This window comes from Hippoglossus hippoglossus, chromosome 23, assembly GCF_009819705.1.
Source record: "Hippoglossus hippoglossus isolate fHipHip1 chromosome 23, fHipHip1.pri, whole genome shotgun sequence".
NCBI lineage: Eukaryota > Metazoa > Chordata > Actinopteri > Pleuronectiformes > Pleuronectidae > Hippoglossus > Hippoglossus hippoglossus.
In genome coordinates, this window is record NC_047173.1 from 11,894,331 (window position 1) to 11,911,401 (window position 17,071).

General features: G+C 43.6%; 1 protein-coding gene across 4 annotated transcripts; it reads left to right on the forward strand.

Moving 5' to 3' along the window:
• The first annotated feature begins 1,197 nt into the window (after positions 1-1,197).
• On the forward strand, positions 1,198-14,950 carry lrguk (leucine-rich repeats and guanylate kinase domain containing). 4 transcript variants are annotated; one of them, XM_034578852.1, is made up of 21 exons: positions 1,198-1,299; positions 1,432-1,485; positions 1,745-1,846; positions 2,459-2,540; positions 2,647-2,747; positions 3,018-3,099; positions 3,254-3,378; positions 4,471-4,614; positions 4,823-4,903; positions 5,135-5,221; positions 5,435-5,541; positions 6,115-6,234; positions 7,277-7,373; positions 9,053-9,166; positions 9,568-9,769; positions 10,628-10,741; positions 11,294-11,451; positions 11,708-11,796; positions 12,145-12,213; positions 13,532-13,653; positions 13,872-14,950. In XM_034578852.1, exons 1-21 carry the CDS (start codon positions 1,294-1,296, stop codon positions 14,087-14,089), a joined length of 2,274 nt encoding a protein of 757 aa, XP_034434743.1. In that variant the 5' UTR covers positions 1,198-1,293; the 3' UTR covers positions 14,090-14,950. The 4 variants fall into 4 exon arrangements, with proteins under 4 accessions (XP_034434743.1, XP_034434745.1, XP_034434744.1 ...); XM_034578854.1 differs by having other exon boundaries at positions 13,883-14,950; XM_034578853.1 differs by having other exon boundaries at positions 13,535-13,653.
• Positions 14,951-17,071: the final 2,121 nt, after the last annotated feature.

Genomic DNA, 17,071 nt, shown 5'->3' on the forward strand with positions numbered 1-17,071 from the left:
TTTCTATTATAATGTTAACATGTGATGTTAATACAGTTGTATATTATCAACTATAATCCTGTTTACATGTTACACCACAAAATGGGATTTTGACTAAGGTCAACTTTAAGTCCACTACGTCGGACGTTCCCACGAGAATTAGTTTAATACACGAGTTTCCAACTCCTTGTTAGGTTCCCATGTTGTTTGCATGTACATGTCCACACAACTTTATGTCTTGATTTGATTATTGCTCTTACTCTAATGTCCAATGTGCTAAACTTTGGATTCAGTGTATTTGCAGAGGCCCACATTCTCATATTTAGATTTTCTAACGGAGAAACATAAACCTCTCATATTCCCTCCATAAGATAATTTATTAGATTTTGTCATTTTGGGAATTAGTTGGAAATAAATGTCTATAAATAAGTAATAATTGAAACCATTGACATTCTTTAATCGCTGCTTGGTTTAAGTGAAAGTGCTTTGATGTTTCCCTCCATGTTTCTTTCTGCGAGTGAACTTTGATAGGAAGTGCAATGTGTGTGTTCCGCGGTTGTGAAGGGACAGATGCTCTCAGGCTGCTGCAGCTAAATCCAAATCAACACCGGTGATTCCCCCGTAATTACCTGCTGCTCTTCACTCGAACACGTGGTGGACACGTGGGGCACTTTCTCCCTCCTGATCTCATCAACGTCTTTTTAAAACTCACATCTGATGCCAACGTTTGGTTTCTCACTTCTCACGTCCCTGAATTGAACGTTTTTAATAGATTTTTTAAGTCCCTGGGGAGTTTGAAACCCTTTAAACACAGATGTGGAGGTTGAGGCGGGTAAAAAAAAACTACACGACCCATAGTTCCTTGCACCTGTTGCTAGGCGACAGAGGAGGACGCTGGGAGGTGAAGCGAACTTGTTAGATCGCCGGGATACGGATATTTAAAGTGTTTTTTTCTATTTCACCCGATCATTTTGATTGCCTGTCAGTCAGTATTTAGCCTGGTCCATCGTCGGTGAGGTTTCTTTATGAAACAATGAAGAAAACAACCGACAGGGACAACTGCCCCTAAACACACGAGGCGACGGCTGCCTCCAAACAGTGTTACATCAGAGGCAGCTGCCTTTCAACAGTTTGGCATCAAAGGCAGTTCTACATATCAGTGGATGTTTGTGTTGACAGCGGAAGTGTCTCTACGAGCTGCCGCTGCCAAGATTTGAGCTCTTACTGCCACTGACGCCTCCCCCCCGCAGCAGCAGCAGCTCCCAGTAGCTCCCAGCAGCTCCCAGCAGGGACGAGCCGGAGGAGAACACAGACATGGAGGTGAGGCTTCCACACAAATAAACACGTCTTTCAGTTTCCTTACATGTTGTTATTTATTCAAATGTAAACTCCTACGCGTGTGTCTGTGTGTGTGGAAGTAGAGTTTTGAAAACGTCCATGTTTGCTCCCCAGGTGAAGCAGGTAATCTTGCAGGAGAGGTCTGGGGAAGTGAAGCAACACAACAAGGTCACATGGTGGATTATTTGCTATTTGCATTAGCAGCATTATTAGAAAGTAGACTCTTGTCCATCTGCATGAACCTCGTGCATGTGTGCTTTCAGGGGCAGGACGCTACTAGGTGATGCTTTATAGTGGCCTCGTGTCATGTTGGTGTAAAGCTGGGCTGCAGTTCCCCCAGTTCCCTGCTGTGACAGCTGCACAGTCTCAGATCGCTGGCCTCAGGGTGACCTTTAAATTAATGCATTTTGTTTCATGATGTTTACAGAAGACTGGTGTTTTAACTGCGGAGGTGGTTTCCAGCAGTGTGACCCAGCTCAGACGCGTTGGCACTGGGCTGCAGCACCTGTACCATCAACTGTCGCTGCCTGTAAGACCCTTTCCACTCAAACCACTTTATTCATTGATATGGAACGGCGTGTACAAATAAAAAAACATATACAGGTACAAGATACTAAGAGCTAAATGAGAGAGAGAGAGAGAATATGTAAGAGTAAATATAGAATAAATATCAAAGTTAATGACAATATTACATTTAAAAACCTAAGTACCATTTAATGCAGATTTAGTATAGAATAGGGGAAGGACAAGAAAATGATGTTGCTTGTTCCTAATCATTTTCGGACTGAAAACATTAATCTGTGTTAATTTATGTTCTTTCATCAAATGTATTTTATTCAACCTTTTTAAAAAAAAAATTCAAAATATATTTAACTCTAGTAAATGAGTGATTGTCGAAGTGATAAACACTTTGGAGCAGCGGTGAGTTTTACGAGCAGGTAAAAACATGATGGCGTCTCGATGGCAACACAGAAAACACTTACACCAACAACACACTCACAGGAATCATGAACAGACACACTCAGGCTTACAAGTACTATCTGATTTAACAAGATCCAACAATAATATACAGCCATATTGTGTCTCTTTGCATTTAGAGGCAATTTCAGTTTAACCGAGGTTTGATTTTTCTCTATTCTAGAATCACAATCTCAGCGACATCTCCATCTTATGCAACTTTGTCCATCTTCAAAAGCTGGAGCTGCCTCACAACAAAATTAAAGGTGAGTCTTATTTATATATTGGATGACTTGCATGTATTTACTCCTCTTAGAGACTTATTATAAGACACATAGATTTACTTAATCCTCAACTTTTCTCCTCTGCTAGATTTGTCCTGCCTGAGCCACATGCCCTACCTCGTCGTCCTGGACGCCTCTCACAACCAAATCTCCAACTTCTTTGGATTCCAGCCACCCAAGAACTTAAAGGTAACTCGGGACCTTGAGCTGACAGGATAAGGCAGCATTTGATTGGTGGCTCGGGCTTCGTTCTCTCATGCTATTCCCCCAAGATAGGCCTGGATTTCCATAGCCCATCTGTAGTCACTTAGAAAATGCTTACAAGGCATTAGCTGCCCTTGAATGACAGTGAACTTTTACTGGATTAAAGATTCTTTGCCATACTCTGGATTTAGAGTATTTCTTCAGTGAGACGTACTTAAGGTTGTTTTACTCAGTGTGCTGCTCTTTCTCTTGCAGGAGGTAAATTTCTCCCATAACCGCATGACAGAAATGAAGGACTTGTCCGCCTATACATCTCTGAGCAAACTGGATCTGGACCGTATCCTTACTGAGCAGCATTTACATCCATGTGCACTGGAAATCATCCCCCCCCCAGCTTCTTTCTTGTTCGATGTGAGATGTCTGCTAACAAACACCGTCTCTCCACCTGTATTTCTCCCCTGTGTACTATTCCTAAGTTGCCCGCTCCTCAGACAACAGCTTCAGCGAGGTCAGTGGTCTCGAGAAATGCTGCAAGCTCGCTCATCTCAGCCTCGCATGCAACAAGATCTCGAGGATCCACGGCTTGGACAATCTGCCGCTGAGTCATCTCTGCCTCGTAGGTTTTTTCCTCCGTTATTTATAAACGGGTGCACATTCACACATGTACGAGCTCGCACTTACAAACATGCATTTTGAAGCAAACGGAGGTTCTTTCTCTGCTTTTGCATGTATGTCGATGCTTCGCAGGATGAGCGCTGTGCACACAAACACTGCTGGAATTCATTTGGAGTGGATTTCCCTTGTTATGTGCACGTATGCTCAGTTTCACCTGCTTCTGTTTGCCTCTCTTTTCTCTCCTCTGTCTTTATGTCTCTGTTTTGGGGGACAGGTTTTTTCATCCAGTAAAACCTTGGCCCCCTGTTTGAGATTCAACATATGGTCGACCAGCAGGCCTCTTCTCACTCTTTTGCTCCCTTTCTGTGTGTGTACACGTGTGTGCTCTCCTTTATCAGTGTTTCCTCATTGTCAGCAGCCACCGGTCTGGCTGTGTCTGCCCCTGCTGACAGCTGCTGGTGTTTGAGAGAGCCTGGACCAGGTTCAGCACGCACTCTCGCACACAACCACCTTGTCCGTCCAGCATCCGTCTAATCCCATCCCTGACCCCTCTTCCCCCTTTCTCCTCACACGCTGCCTCCCCAAACAGCACGGCCCTGTCAGCCAGCCTGTTTCCTCGCTCATCACAGCAACGACCCCGAGCTTCAAGGGACCAACGCAGTCACCCACCCCCACTGACAGCGGCCCTCTGCCAGGCGACATGCTTGGCAGAGGCAGGGCGAGGTGTGGCCAGACGGCAAGATAACAACTTTAGTCACTGGAATGGAGTGAGAGGCAGGCTGGGGACCCTGACAAGGGAGGAGTGCCCGCGTCTGGTTCTGTAGTGGGTTAGCGTGCTGCGCTAGCACCTCGCCAGCTGTTTGCCTGTCAGTCCTCACCGATCAGAATTTAGCGGAGAGCGGCAGCCTGTCACTCAACCCAGCACTGAGGGGAAAGAAAGTTCAGGCACCCTGCAGAGCAACCATGACACGTCCTTAATATTTATTAGCGGGAATCATTTAGCGGATATGAAGTAGAGGTGGTGGTTCGGAAGCCACGTGTGTGCACATGCATATGCATGACGATCATGTGTCTCTTTCTGTCTTGTGTCCAGAGGGGGAACCAGCTGGAGAGGATTGAAGGGTTGGAGAATCTAAAGAGTCTGCAGGTTCTTGACTTGTCTCTGAACAGCCTCAGCAGCCTCTCTGGCCTCCAGAACCTCCACCTGCTGGGCTCCGTCAACCTTGAGAAAAACCTGGTACTGGTCCAGAGAGAGAGAACTGGTTGATAACAGAGATTCAGTACTTAGATTCAGTATGAAATTAAGACACAATAACAAATGTACTGATATATTTAATAGACAAGATATAGAATGACATTTCACGCTTTCTAATTTCAATGTTTACCAATGAACTGTCCCAGAGGAATTCCACAACATGATTTTTGTTTGTGTTTTATTTTGTCAGATTTGCGAGATTCAGGAGTGTAAGCACATTCACGATCTTTTCCTGTTGAGGGAACTCAATCTGCTGCAAAACCCCGTCCAGGTAACACAAACCTTTTATCTGAACTAGCACTCGTGTGTAGGTCAGAGGTGAGAGGTCATCATCCACGTCATATATCCTGTTCTGGCCTGTAATGCACTCGAGCTTCTATGATGACTTCCATCTGTACAGTGTTTTACTCTGGCACCGCTGTTGAGTGTATTCTTTATGAGGTTATATCACAGAAAATGTGCTTTAATCTAACGTCACCATATGTTTTTGTGTAACTAACAGGAGCAAAGAGACTACAGACTGTCAGTTGTTTATCTTCTGCAACACCTCACTCTGCTGGACCAAGAGAAAGTCACTGCTAGAGAGAAGGTATAAATTAACACGATATTCTGTTTGGTTATTATTGTATTGTATATAAAGATGGTCGATATGACGGCTCCTGTAAACTGAAGCCAAACATACAAGATGGCGGCACCCCTATCCGGGATAAACCAGGAGGAAGTGGGGGCAAGTCGTCCATCTTTATATCCAGTATGTGACTGGGAAATAACAACATAAAAATAAAAATGTCACCAATTCCAGGTGGCGTCAGTGAACAAATACGATCCTCCGATGGACGTGGTGGCCGCCAGAGATCACATGACCCACCTCTTGTATCAGCTGATGCAGCCCCAGCTGCTCTACGACAGGTACACAATACTACAAGTAATACTACAACCTCCTCAAACGGAAACAGGCAGTGTATTTTTATTGGTGAATGAAATGAGGGGCCTGAGCATTGTTTTTGGACGTGTGGTTCCAGAATATAACCGTAGATATCTTGTAAAGTCATGACAGTTGTTTCCAAACACGAGCGGGGGTTTTATCTGCAGTGTCCCTGTACTGCTCATATTATCTACTCTCCAAAAGAAAAAAAATGAGTTCATGCATCAGCACTTTTTTCTGAAAACATCCATCATCAGCAAATAAAATGCTGCAGCTCGACTCAATTTAACATTCCCCCCCATGCTTCCTAGAAAGCACACATCCACATTACCTACAAGGTTCCCTTTTATATTGATCGTAAGAGCGACATTCAAGGAAGGGTGAAGTTTGTGCTCCGGCCTCATGGTTTTATTATACTTAAGTCTTTTTCATCTTCGGTGTGTGTGTGTGTGTGTGTGTGTGTGTGTGTGTGTGTGTGTGTGTGTGTGTGTGTGTGTGTGTGTGTGTGTGTGTGTGTGTGTGTGTGTGTGTGTGTGTGTGTGTGTCCTTCCTACCAGTACCTTGCCCAGTGCCGACTCTCCCTATCCCATGCTGGTGCTGACGGGTCCTCAGGGCTGTGGGAAGAGAGAGCTGGCCCACCGACTGTGTCAGGACTTTAACGAGTACTTTGGATATGGGTCAGTATGGAGTTTATGTGCATGCACTCAATCCCTCACTTGTCCAGTCCTCTGAGACTCAGTGTCAATTATTAGTTCTTATATTAGCCCAAAACTTTAGATAAATGAATCCAATAGGATAAACCCATATGGTAAGTATTAAAATGACTTATCTGGTATCCACAATGTAAAACAACCCTATGTTAATATGGACGTTAAATCTACTACAAATTAACTTTTATGTGTCATTTACTTACTACTGTATTTTGATCATACTCTCTGGGCTGGTGAGTCAAAACATTGAGCTAAAAGCTGCACAGAGGTGAGAACTGGGTGTCTATTAAAATCTTGATATAATAGCTGTATGATGTTGATTTCTTGCTGCTTCCTTTTCAATGTTGACCCTGAAGTCATTTCTTTGTACATTTAGCAATTGGGCACAAGATCCACAGTGTCAAAATGTGCTATAAGCAGCCTTAGAAGTAATTAGACCACTTACATTGACGGCCAGAGCTGTATCCCTGCAATGTAAATAACAGGATGTGTCCATCAGCCACAGCTTAACGAGGTAATAATGTCCCAGACACACAAATAGGGACAATCATACTGAAATGTCACCATCATTTTCGAAGCTACCCGACTTCCTGACTCGCATTAGTTTTGCTTCAGATTACATTTCTGCCTGGAACAAGGGGATTTCTTCACGACCAGAATAATGAGATGGAAAGATCACACCAACCAAAAACTCTGTCAATAAAACTATATTTTATTAGTAGATATTTTTATACACAACAAGTTTGGTAAAGGAAGCAGCGTTCAGATATCAAATGAGGATCAGATACGTATGAACATAAAGAAACATGAAGCGAAACACATGTAGAGGAGCCTTTATTATAAATTAACAACATATTCTTGGCTCTCACTGGGTGGTTGACGGGTCTTTTCCTGGCTCTTTGCCCCCTTACTGGCCCTTAGTGGTTACACATAGATGTCATAAATTGTATCGCTGGATATGTTTGATGAATATTTCTCTGTGTGTTTGTGTGTGTGTGTCTGTCCACAGAATTTGTCACACCACAAGGGAGCCGTACTTCGGAGAGGAGAATGGAATCGATTACCATTTTGTCACTGAAGAGGACTTTCAGAACATGATTCACATGGTGCGTTCGCTCGACATTAGAAGTTTTGTTTTTGGCATCAAAGGTCCGAGGAGTGGCTGCGTGGGAAGAAAAGTTTTGATCTCCTGCGCAGGGTCATAAGTCATTCGAAACTCGCTTGCACGCTGATGAAATGTACACTTTGGTTTTTGAAAAGCTGCATCTGAAATGTGCTTCAGTCACATAACTCACACAGTTTCTAATTGGCTTCCTCGGCCATAACGAGTCGAGTAGATGAGATAATTAGTTTTAGAGGATGGATTGATTTTACTTTAACCTGCTGATATTTTGTTTAAAACCTTAGCATTTAGTCAAAACGTCGCCTTAGAGGAATGGGTCCCTGCACCTTGAAGACATGTGCGTTTCATCCCGTCCGTCTCGTCAGCCTGCCTGTTGTGTAAGAGTGGCGGGGGGGGCGTGATTTACACAGCAAAGGCTTTGATGCTGCCATTGATGCCTTTTTGTCTCCTCCAACAGAGGAAGTGGATCAAGTTAACCTGACAGTCTGCCCACCCCCCTCTCCACTTGATTTGTCTTTTTCATCCACCTTTTCCCTTCCTTCTCCTGCTGCCTGATTTGATTTATTGCCGCCCTGTCCCCCCCCCCCCTCACTCTTCGGGCTCTCACCTCTCTCGTTTTTCTTCTTCAATCGTTTCTCTTCTGATTTGTTCGTCAGTTACAATTCAATCAAAACCTCTTGAAACCACTTCCTGTGACCACTCCTATACAAAATTAACCCCAATCAGCAACTCTTATTGGAACTCATCGTACTCTTCACTGGGCTGCAAAGAAAAAGAAGGCCGACTGTGTGATTATTTATAAATGACTATGTAATCTAAAGAAACATGTTAATAATTGTGTGTTTAAATGTTTTTCAATTACCTGTTTTTCAACGTCAGGTTTGATTTAATATCTTCAGGCCCCAATTTAGGGGCAACATCTTTATGAGGACCTGTAGGACGGGAACACCAAACTGAAATAAGATGGTCCGGTTTACCGAGAATGTCTGTGATTTGCGTAACTAGCGGATACGTTTAATGCCTCTTTGTGTTTTAACATGTGAAGCAGTGTTTGGTTGAGTTAAAGCCTGATACTCACATTTTCTCTTTGAATAACAGTTTGTAACAGAAGTTAAATAAGCCCTGGAATAAGTTGGCCAGGGAATGATCTTCCCATTGAATCCTTAGTTTTAGAACCAGTAAAATGTTTGTGCTCTCCAGCTGCAGTGATTTAACTGTGAGATAAAACTAGGCTTCAGTAAAATGATATTCATTGCTTTTGAAACAATTCTCAGAAATTACATTTGCAGCCACTAAATTTACAGTAATTCAAAAAACGACAGCTTTATCTCGGGGATCATAACGAATTCTTTCAACTTTTATTTATACATCTGTATTGAATTTGTCCATAAGCTCCTTGAGAGCTGCTTAAAAACAACAGCCCTGACGGCCGGGCCGATACAGGGTCAGAGGTCAGAGGTCACGTGTGTGAGAAGTAACAAACCAGGTGAAAAGTTCAGTTCGCAGGTGGACAGATGACTTCGGGTTGCTTATCTTGACAGAACATGCTGAGGCTGTGTATGTGTGTCCCTTGAGTTGATAAACAACTGTTCTTTAGTGCTGCACTAAAATGCTCTCTTGTTCTTGTTCCCCCCCTCGTCATAAATGGAAATTCCCTCTCAGGGTAAGTTTATGCAGACCTTGCAGTACGGGGGTCACAGCTTCGGGCTGAGCAGAGACGCCATTGAGGATGTGGCCAGAGAGGGACTGGCCTGCTGTGTGCATGTGGAGCTGGAGGTAACTATAAAAAAAATAAACACAAATACAACCAAACATATGACTTGATAAAATAAAATTGTATTTATTTACTCATCTTACGAATACACATCTTTTTTGCATTGTTTGTTCTGTAAAATCTAAGTTTTCACATTAGTGCATATCAGCAAAACTAAACGCTGACAACAACATGTAAAAAGTTTCAATATCGACTGATTTGTCAGTTGGTAAATAAAACGAGTCGGGCTCTTGTGTAAACTTACAAAAATCTTTAGTAAATCTAATCTGTGCTCTTCAACCACTCACCCCCAAAATCTCCTTAACTCCCAAAGAAGTAGCTGAGGAGTCATACAGTTCCAATTTAAAAGTATATTAAAAAACATTTTGTCACAGAGATGTAAACTGCTCGTCCATCCCTGCAGGGTGTGTTCAGTCTGAAGAACAGCTCCTTCGAGCCTCGGTACATCCTCCTCATCCCCACCCAAGAGGAGAAGTACAGGGGCCACCTCAGGGGCCGTGGTCCCTACACCCCGGAGCAGATTGACATGGCCGCGTCCCGTCTGGAGCTCTACACGAACACCAACAGGCAGCGGCCGGGCTTCTTCGATGAAGTTATCCCCTGTGGTACGGCGAGGCAGCACTTTGTCATTTGAATTATTTCTCATTATGCCATTAGCTGTATTCATTCATCTACAATTCAGTGCTTACTTACAGTAATTTAATATTCTCCTGTGGCTAATTTGATCCATTCTACTAATTAGTCAATTAATGTTTAATCGCAGTGTAAAGTGTTATGAATATTTATGAAATCATTTTCCACAAACATCAGTGTTTAAGCTAAGAAAACAGTTAATTGGTTCCCAAATGAGATGTTATGATCTTTCTACTTATTCAACCTTTGTTTATCGTGTTAGTAAGAAGGACATTTAAATGTCGTACTCTGATCACTCTGCTCACAGGAAGTTCGTCATTGGAACTGTCGCAAAAAAAGCCCCAAATAACCCCCCCACTCCCTTCCCCTGGCTTGATATAGCCTCGGATAAATTAAACACACTCCTCTAAAATCCATACACTACACTTTCAATCCAATTACCGCATGCATTAAGGGCACGTGGCCGCGGACTAGCTGTGTTTATCATTCCCTCATGAAAGCACTCAGACATGTTAGCTGTTTTCTTAATGAGACGAACATACAGGGAGCGTGGGACACTCATCACTTTTATGCACTGCTAGCCAGCACCTCATTACACTAAGGTCATCCTCCCCATATCTTTGAGTCATTGCTGTTTGATGAGAGATGTATTGGCTCTATTCACAACCAGCTTTTCTTTTCTGTGTGTGTGTGTGTGTGTGTGTGTGTGTGTGTGTGTGTGTGTGTGTGTGTGTGTGTGTGTGTGTGTGTGTGTGTGTGTGTGTGTGTGTGTGTGTGTGTGTGTGTGTGTGTGTGTGTGTGTGTGTGTGTGTGTGTGTGTGTGTGAGCAGATGACTGGGAAGAAACGTACCCGGCACTGAGGCTGGCAGTGAAAGAATACCTGTTGCTAGAGGAGCAGGAAGGAGAACCCGACAGCACAGCGCCCCCTGGCAACATCCCCACAGGTGTGTGTTTGTTTGTTCAAAGCATTAAAGCGTCAGGGTCATTGCCACAGACTGTATGAAAGCCAAAGAGTCTCAATATGCCCCCTGGTGGCTGGCTGCAGTATAAATCATAAGTCCCTCCTCCTCCATGTTAGCAGATGGGACATAAACCAAACTAAAAAGTCAATTGAAAGGTCAATTATGTTGTAGTTCTTTTCACAAGGCTGTAAATCCAAATGTCCATCTTTATATACAGTCTATGATCAGCTCATTAAAACTGTTATACAATTTATTCTCTGGTTCTGGAGAAGCTATAGAAAGTCAGATGGATTCACTAAGTATCTCAGCTTGGACTCAAACCTTTTTATTAGAAAGTCAGAGTTTAGAACTGTTGAACAAATTCAAATCTGTCCGTCAGTGTGCCACTTTAAGTTATTATCACTATGAATTAGATTTGCTTTACGTTGTGCATTATATGTTTCTAGAAGCACTGTCTGCCCATATGTATTCTGTCACCATCATATACAGTATTACCCAGTACTAATAAACACTATCTGTCTCGTTTGGCCTCAGGTCATGAGCCAGATGAAAAGCCGGCGTCCCCTCCGCTGGGGTCAGGATCAGGGACGCTCACGTCACTCCTTGCCTCGGCTCTTGACCCCTCAGATCCCTCTTACAGAAACCATATTGCCAAGATCCAGGCCGAGCTCACCCCTCAGAAGAGCGCCGCGGTGAGTCACAAGATGTGTGATGAAAGATGTATCAGCTGTGAAGCCTTTACGTGAATATTAATATTAATATTAAAACATCAGCTTCAACCCTCTGACAGGATGCTTGCTTTTCCTTTCCTACGTGCATCCACTTTCACCCCTGTCCCCTTTTATCAACGTCCACACCTACCATTCCTCTTCTGTCTCCCCTTCATCTCACCTTTGTGCTGCTTCTTCTCCTCACCTCCTCCGTCTGTCTGTCTCTTCCTCTCTGCAGGAGCTAGCGTCCATCAGAAGGCGTGAGCAGCTGGTTAGGGAAGCTATAGTGGGGAAGAGTCCAGGGGTCTACAGCCAGCTCTTCAAAAGGTCCATCATCAGGAGCACACACTCCAGCGCCTAATTTCAAGTGGCCACTCTCCTTTGGGCCAGATTTGTTGTAATCGCAGCACTTGTCCTAACTGCGTTTTGATGGCTTGTGGCTAGTGTTTGACCTTGAAGGTGAAGTGGCAGGTGTCCAAACTGTTTGCAGTAACGGACTCGTACTCGTGCTTTCCTAAAATGCACCTGTACCTGTCACCTTTTTCTAACTAAACCAAATATGAATGAACGGTTGCATGTTTTATTGTAGTGGATTGTGTTAATGTGTGTGAAAATGCTTTATCCTGTGATTTATACTGGTGAAGAGGGTTTATTGTGTTATTTTGTCCGTCTCAGCTCTCCTCAAACGGCACCGTCACCACAGCAGAGTCATGATCCTGGAGCGCATTTCAGTGAGGACCACAGGTACAGAGACACACACACACACACACACACACACACACACACACACACACCAGGTACCTGTTTTAATGTTGCGGTTGATCAGTGAACACTAACAGGTGCTCGTGCATACATAGAGTTAAAGACCAGATGTTTCTGTATCTGATCTTGAATGGGTCTGTGTACATATGTTGTGCACGTATAGTACACATGTATGTGTAACAGATACTGAGCTGTATGAGCCTTTGCTCTGCACAACTCATAAGAACGGCTCTTTGATTCCTCCTGAGCGGAGACAATCCAGAAGTCTTGTGTTTCCATAACAATCTCAAGCTGAAGATTTGTCAGCAGGAAACTGCTTCTGTCGCACTATTTTTTTCCTCCTTAGTTCTTTTATAGAGTGCATTTTACAGGTATGAGCCATGTGGGGACAAATGTGAGCAGACACCCCACACACGTGCACAGACACACAAACACACCCGCTCCTGAATTCACATTTTAAAGCTTTGGCTGCTTTTTGAAGAAGCTTTTTTCCGCTCAATGAACAGACTCGCTGCAGAAATATGGATTCTATCAGTCTTGCACTGATGTGTGTGTGTGTGTGTGTGTGTGTGTGTGTGTGTGTGTGTGTTGTGTGTTGTGTATTTTGCACGCAACAGCACACACAGCTCTCTCCCTAACCCGCACAACATTTTGTCATTACTTCTCCTCTAAAAAGAGATGCTACAGATGCAGAGATACAGTAAAGCGTTGAGTGGAAATTGATTTGTTCCCTGTGGTATCGTGCGCTGAGGAGGCAAGCTTCACAAAAACCCTGCTCAAAAAACCTTCTGTCAGCGCAGTGTGAGTGAAACATGCCCCCAGTGTTTGCACTCTGCATTACTCAGCCCTTCAGTATTTCTATAGAGGATACCAGACATCTATCTACCTGTCGTCACTGCTCTCTGCAGGGATGTGTCTTAACTTGTGTGTTTCTATCTCACACTTTGGCGCAGAAGATCCTGTCTCTCTGATTGGAGTCGTGTCGGTGTGCATGTGTGTTTGTGTGAGAATTGCCTAGAAGAGGGAAATAACAGACAAAAACTTCTCCCTGTTTGTTTATTGAGTGCCTGTAGTTATTCCCATATTATTATTATACCATCATTGATACTGTGAGTGTCCCCAGCTTTGATATGCGCCATCATGAGAAACACTGATCTCTCTACCTCCTCACTCTCTAGTGTTTTTTCCTTTTTGTAAAACTCGTACACTTCTCACTGCGTGAACATCTTCCCTCCTTTACCCCCCCCACACACCTTCTGTCTGTGGTGTATCCCCCCCCCCACCCCCGTCCATCTGCAAGCAGCCCGGACGAGTCTCAGGCCAGTTCATCTCTGTCTGTGCCCAGTTCAGCTGGGGCCCTGATTGGCTCGGTGGCACCGCTCAATACCTCTGTCCCTGGACACGCCTCAGAAACACTCAAAGGTTATTACATCAGCTCGTTTCTTTATTAGCTGTTTGCCATTCATGTATTGATATATTTTAACACTTTTTTTTAACGTTTTCATGTATCATTTAATATTTTTTCAGTTTAAAAACTCTCTGTAAATCCCCCAAGTGATACTTTTCTTTACAAGATGATAAAGATGACTGTATTATGTCAGAACATTTCTTGGTGTATCTCCATATCTTAAATAAAACTCATCCATTTCAGACCCCGCCCCTGACGCTCCCCATCCAGACACAGATCAACCGGCTGAGGACGTGTCCCCTTCCTCTGATCGACGTCCTGGATCCAACGTCAAGCCCATCCTACCCCCCATCCCCACTGGGCGCAAGACCCCCGCAGCACCCAGCCCGCCCCCCTCTCCCAGAGCAGTCAGAGAGAGACGACATGCAAAGACGGAGCAGTAGCTTTTAAAAGTAGTTTAAGAACATCTCATATCTAAGAAAGTCATAAATCAAAAGTAACTGCTGATTGTGAGACAACAGTTTTAACCTTGGAAGACAATCAAACAATGTTGATCAGTTCATATCGATAAATATATAGGTACATAGGTTGAAATGTTAGCTCGATATGCTCAATTAAAAGAACATCACTAACAGACCATAAAAACCACGGATCTGCTGTTATCTCAGCTCGAGGTGCGATACACTCTCAGCACTTACACTGTCAGCACTTGCCTCTTCCTGTTCCCTGCTCCTCATGTCACAACACGTCTGGATCTTTTTACACTTGCTTTCTAGCGTATACTTGATAAGAGATGGTGTTAATGACCATATATAAGGGGACTATATAGTGTAATTATAGGCAAAGTTGTGCGTTTTCCTCATCGGCCTGAAGCTACACGGTGTCGACACACGTTACGATTCAGCCTCACGCAGATTGACACACACGTCTTTCATTTGAGATAAATACAGTGTAGCAGAAAAACAACTCCATTGTCTTTCTATATTAACACCTCAGATTTATGACCAGGGGAGGGACGCATTCATCTTGGAAAAGTTCACGTCGACCAAGTATGTCATGTTTTATGAATGTGGCATTACTTTCCCTGACAGTGAAGTGGCATTACGCTTCCTGCTGCTCAGTAATCTCATCAAATAGGATTTGCTATTGACATCTAGATACTGATCTCTTATGTGTAGCGTAGAGCTCTTGTCATCGCATGATAAATACATCATTAATCTTTATCTCCTGTGTTGGGATTATTTATTCAACTGGAAAAAGCGTTCATATGGAAGTTGTTGACAGGTATTAAACAGCGGGCCAAAACAAAAATGTCTGAGTGTGTTTTTTTGTGTGTGTGTGTGTGTGTGTGCTGCACATAGCCACGCACACTTGTGTATCCGCTTGTTTGTGAATTTGGCAAAGCATTGTTTATTTGTGTCTCATAGTAAATGTCATCTGTCACAGATGTATGCATTGCTTATTAAAACGGGGCCTCAGTCTGTTTGTAGTTGTGTGTATTGTGTGTGTGTGTGTGTGTGCAGACATACTGTATGCATGTGCCGTTTCCTGGACTGTACGTGTGTGCAGCACTGCTACACACACACACACACACACACACACACACCTGGCCATCCATCACTGTCTCGTCTCTGAGGCAGCAGATGTTGCAACCCCTGTCATAATTCTTTGGCTGTTTGAAGCCAGACAGTGACTTTCAGGCCCCTGGGGTCTAACCTACTTACTCTGCAGTCTTCACACATTACCACAGCCTATCATGGACTGATGTGTTGTCTCTGTGTGAAGGAACGTTACACTGACTTTAGCTCCGTGAGCAATGATATGTGAAGGTCTTTATGCCCATTTAAAGGGAGATACAGAAGTATAATGTTGAGGTTAGCGCATGAGTGACTGGAAACCTTGCTTTAAAAGATAGATGACGTCCATCTTCTTCTAACGTGCAGGGTTACATGGGATGACTACAGCTTTTACTGCAGTGTATTATTTCACACATTTATATATTTACTGCATAAAACAGTATAAACATCATTATAAATGAAGGATTTGACTTATGTAATGATATAATGTGTCCGCTCGTCTCTTCACTTCATCAGCTGCTGGAAAATAAACATGTTGCACACTTTCCTCCAGACATAACTCCCCGAGACAGCAACACTTTTCACCGCAGGATAAAAAAAAGGAGAGCACATTTTCCTTGGAGGAACAAAGACTTGAGATTTATGTCTGCAGGACAACGTTTCAGATATGTTATCAATTTCCCACAAAGCTCAAACCCCCCCGATTTTAGGAATGAACTTTTTATGTTATATCTAAGACTTGAACAGTGGAAGGAACGATAATTAATCTGTATTTTTATTCGGCTGATGTTGTAATAAATAACCGAGATGGTTTGAAATAAGAGGAATCAGAAGCAGTGCTGCATCAGTTTGACTGATTGAACCCTCAGTTCTAAAACAGCACTGTGCTCTTTAATAGTTATTTTCCTGTGTAAATCAGGTTGACGGAAAGATTAATCAAAACTTCAATTTAAACTTTGCTAAACTATGCTGTGCCGTACTATACTAAATATGTTTGCTATACCATATATTACCCTTCAGTACTACTGACTGCAATATACTATACATTATTATACTGTTTTTTTACTTAACTTGAATGTCTAAATTCTGAATATGAATTCTGTTGACCATACAATACCCTCAGAAATTCTCCCAATGGAAACCAGTAGTGTAGATGAAGAGGAATGTTACTGGTTCACATTGTGAGGGGATGGTCTTTAGACAGCTGATGTGCTCAGTTAGTGGTCTTGTGTTGTCGGAGTTATTTCCACTCTCTATTTCACGGAGCCAGCACCAGATAATACTCTGGCTGAAGCTGCTGTTATTCTCTCATAGTTCAGAAAATGATCTGGGAAGTGGAAGTGAATCGCACTGAACTCCCTTTTTAAATACAGACCTGTTGTGGGAGGTCAATCACACTCGGAGCTTCACCTCCATCCATCGCGGCCGAGGTCCTCCTCTCCTGCTCCTTTCACTCTCGTACCATTTCCTCGGGCCTCGGACCAGGTGCACGCCACCATCATCGAGCCTAATGAGCTGCCACCGCCTTTCAAACAGCCTTCTATTACCCCCCCCCGTCTTCACAGTGACAGTGATTTGTCGGCAGACACACGGCAGCAGTTACAGCCACTTTCACCCGCTGTGGGTTTTCTTATAAAAGGTCTCGTGAAAACCATGGGAGGAGAGAGGGAGGGTTCCAAGGCTGAGAAAGGACTCAGGAAAGTAGTCTGTGAAAGAACAACGACGTGTTCCAGGCCCAGTGGAAACCGGCCTCACACATGTGGAGGGGCCCGGTGTGACGGAGGAGCGGGGACACACCCACTCAGCTCATGCATGTCTCTCTTCCTGCAGAGATGATTTATGCTCTTCAATTAAA

What these genes read in the sequence shown, in the direction of transcription:
- lrguk (XM_034578852.1), top strand. An exon ending in CGCTGAGTCATCTCTGCCTC is followed by an intron (nt 3,379 to 4,470) that starts GTAGGTTTTTTC and finishes TCTTGTGTCCAG; the next exon opens with AGGGGGAACCAGCTGGAGAG. An exon ending in TACAGCCAGCTCTTCAAAAG is followed by an intron (nt 11,797 to 12,144) that starts GTCCATCATCAG and finishes TGTCCGTCTCAG; the next exon opens with CTCTCCTCAAACGGCACCGT.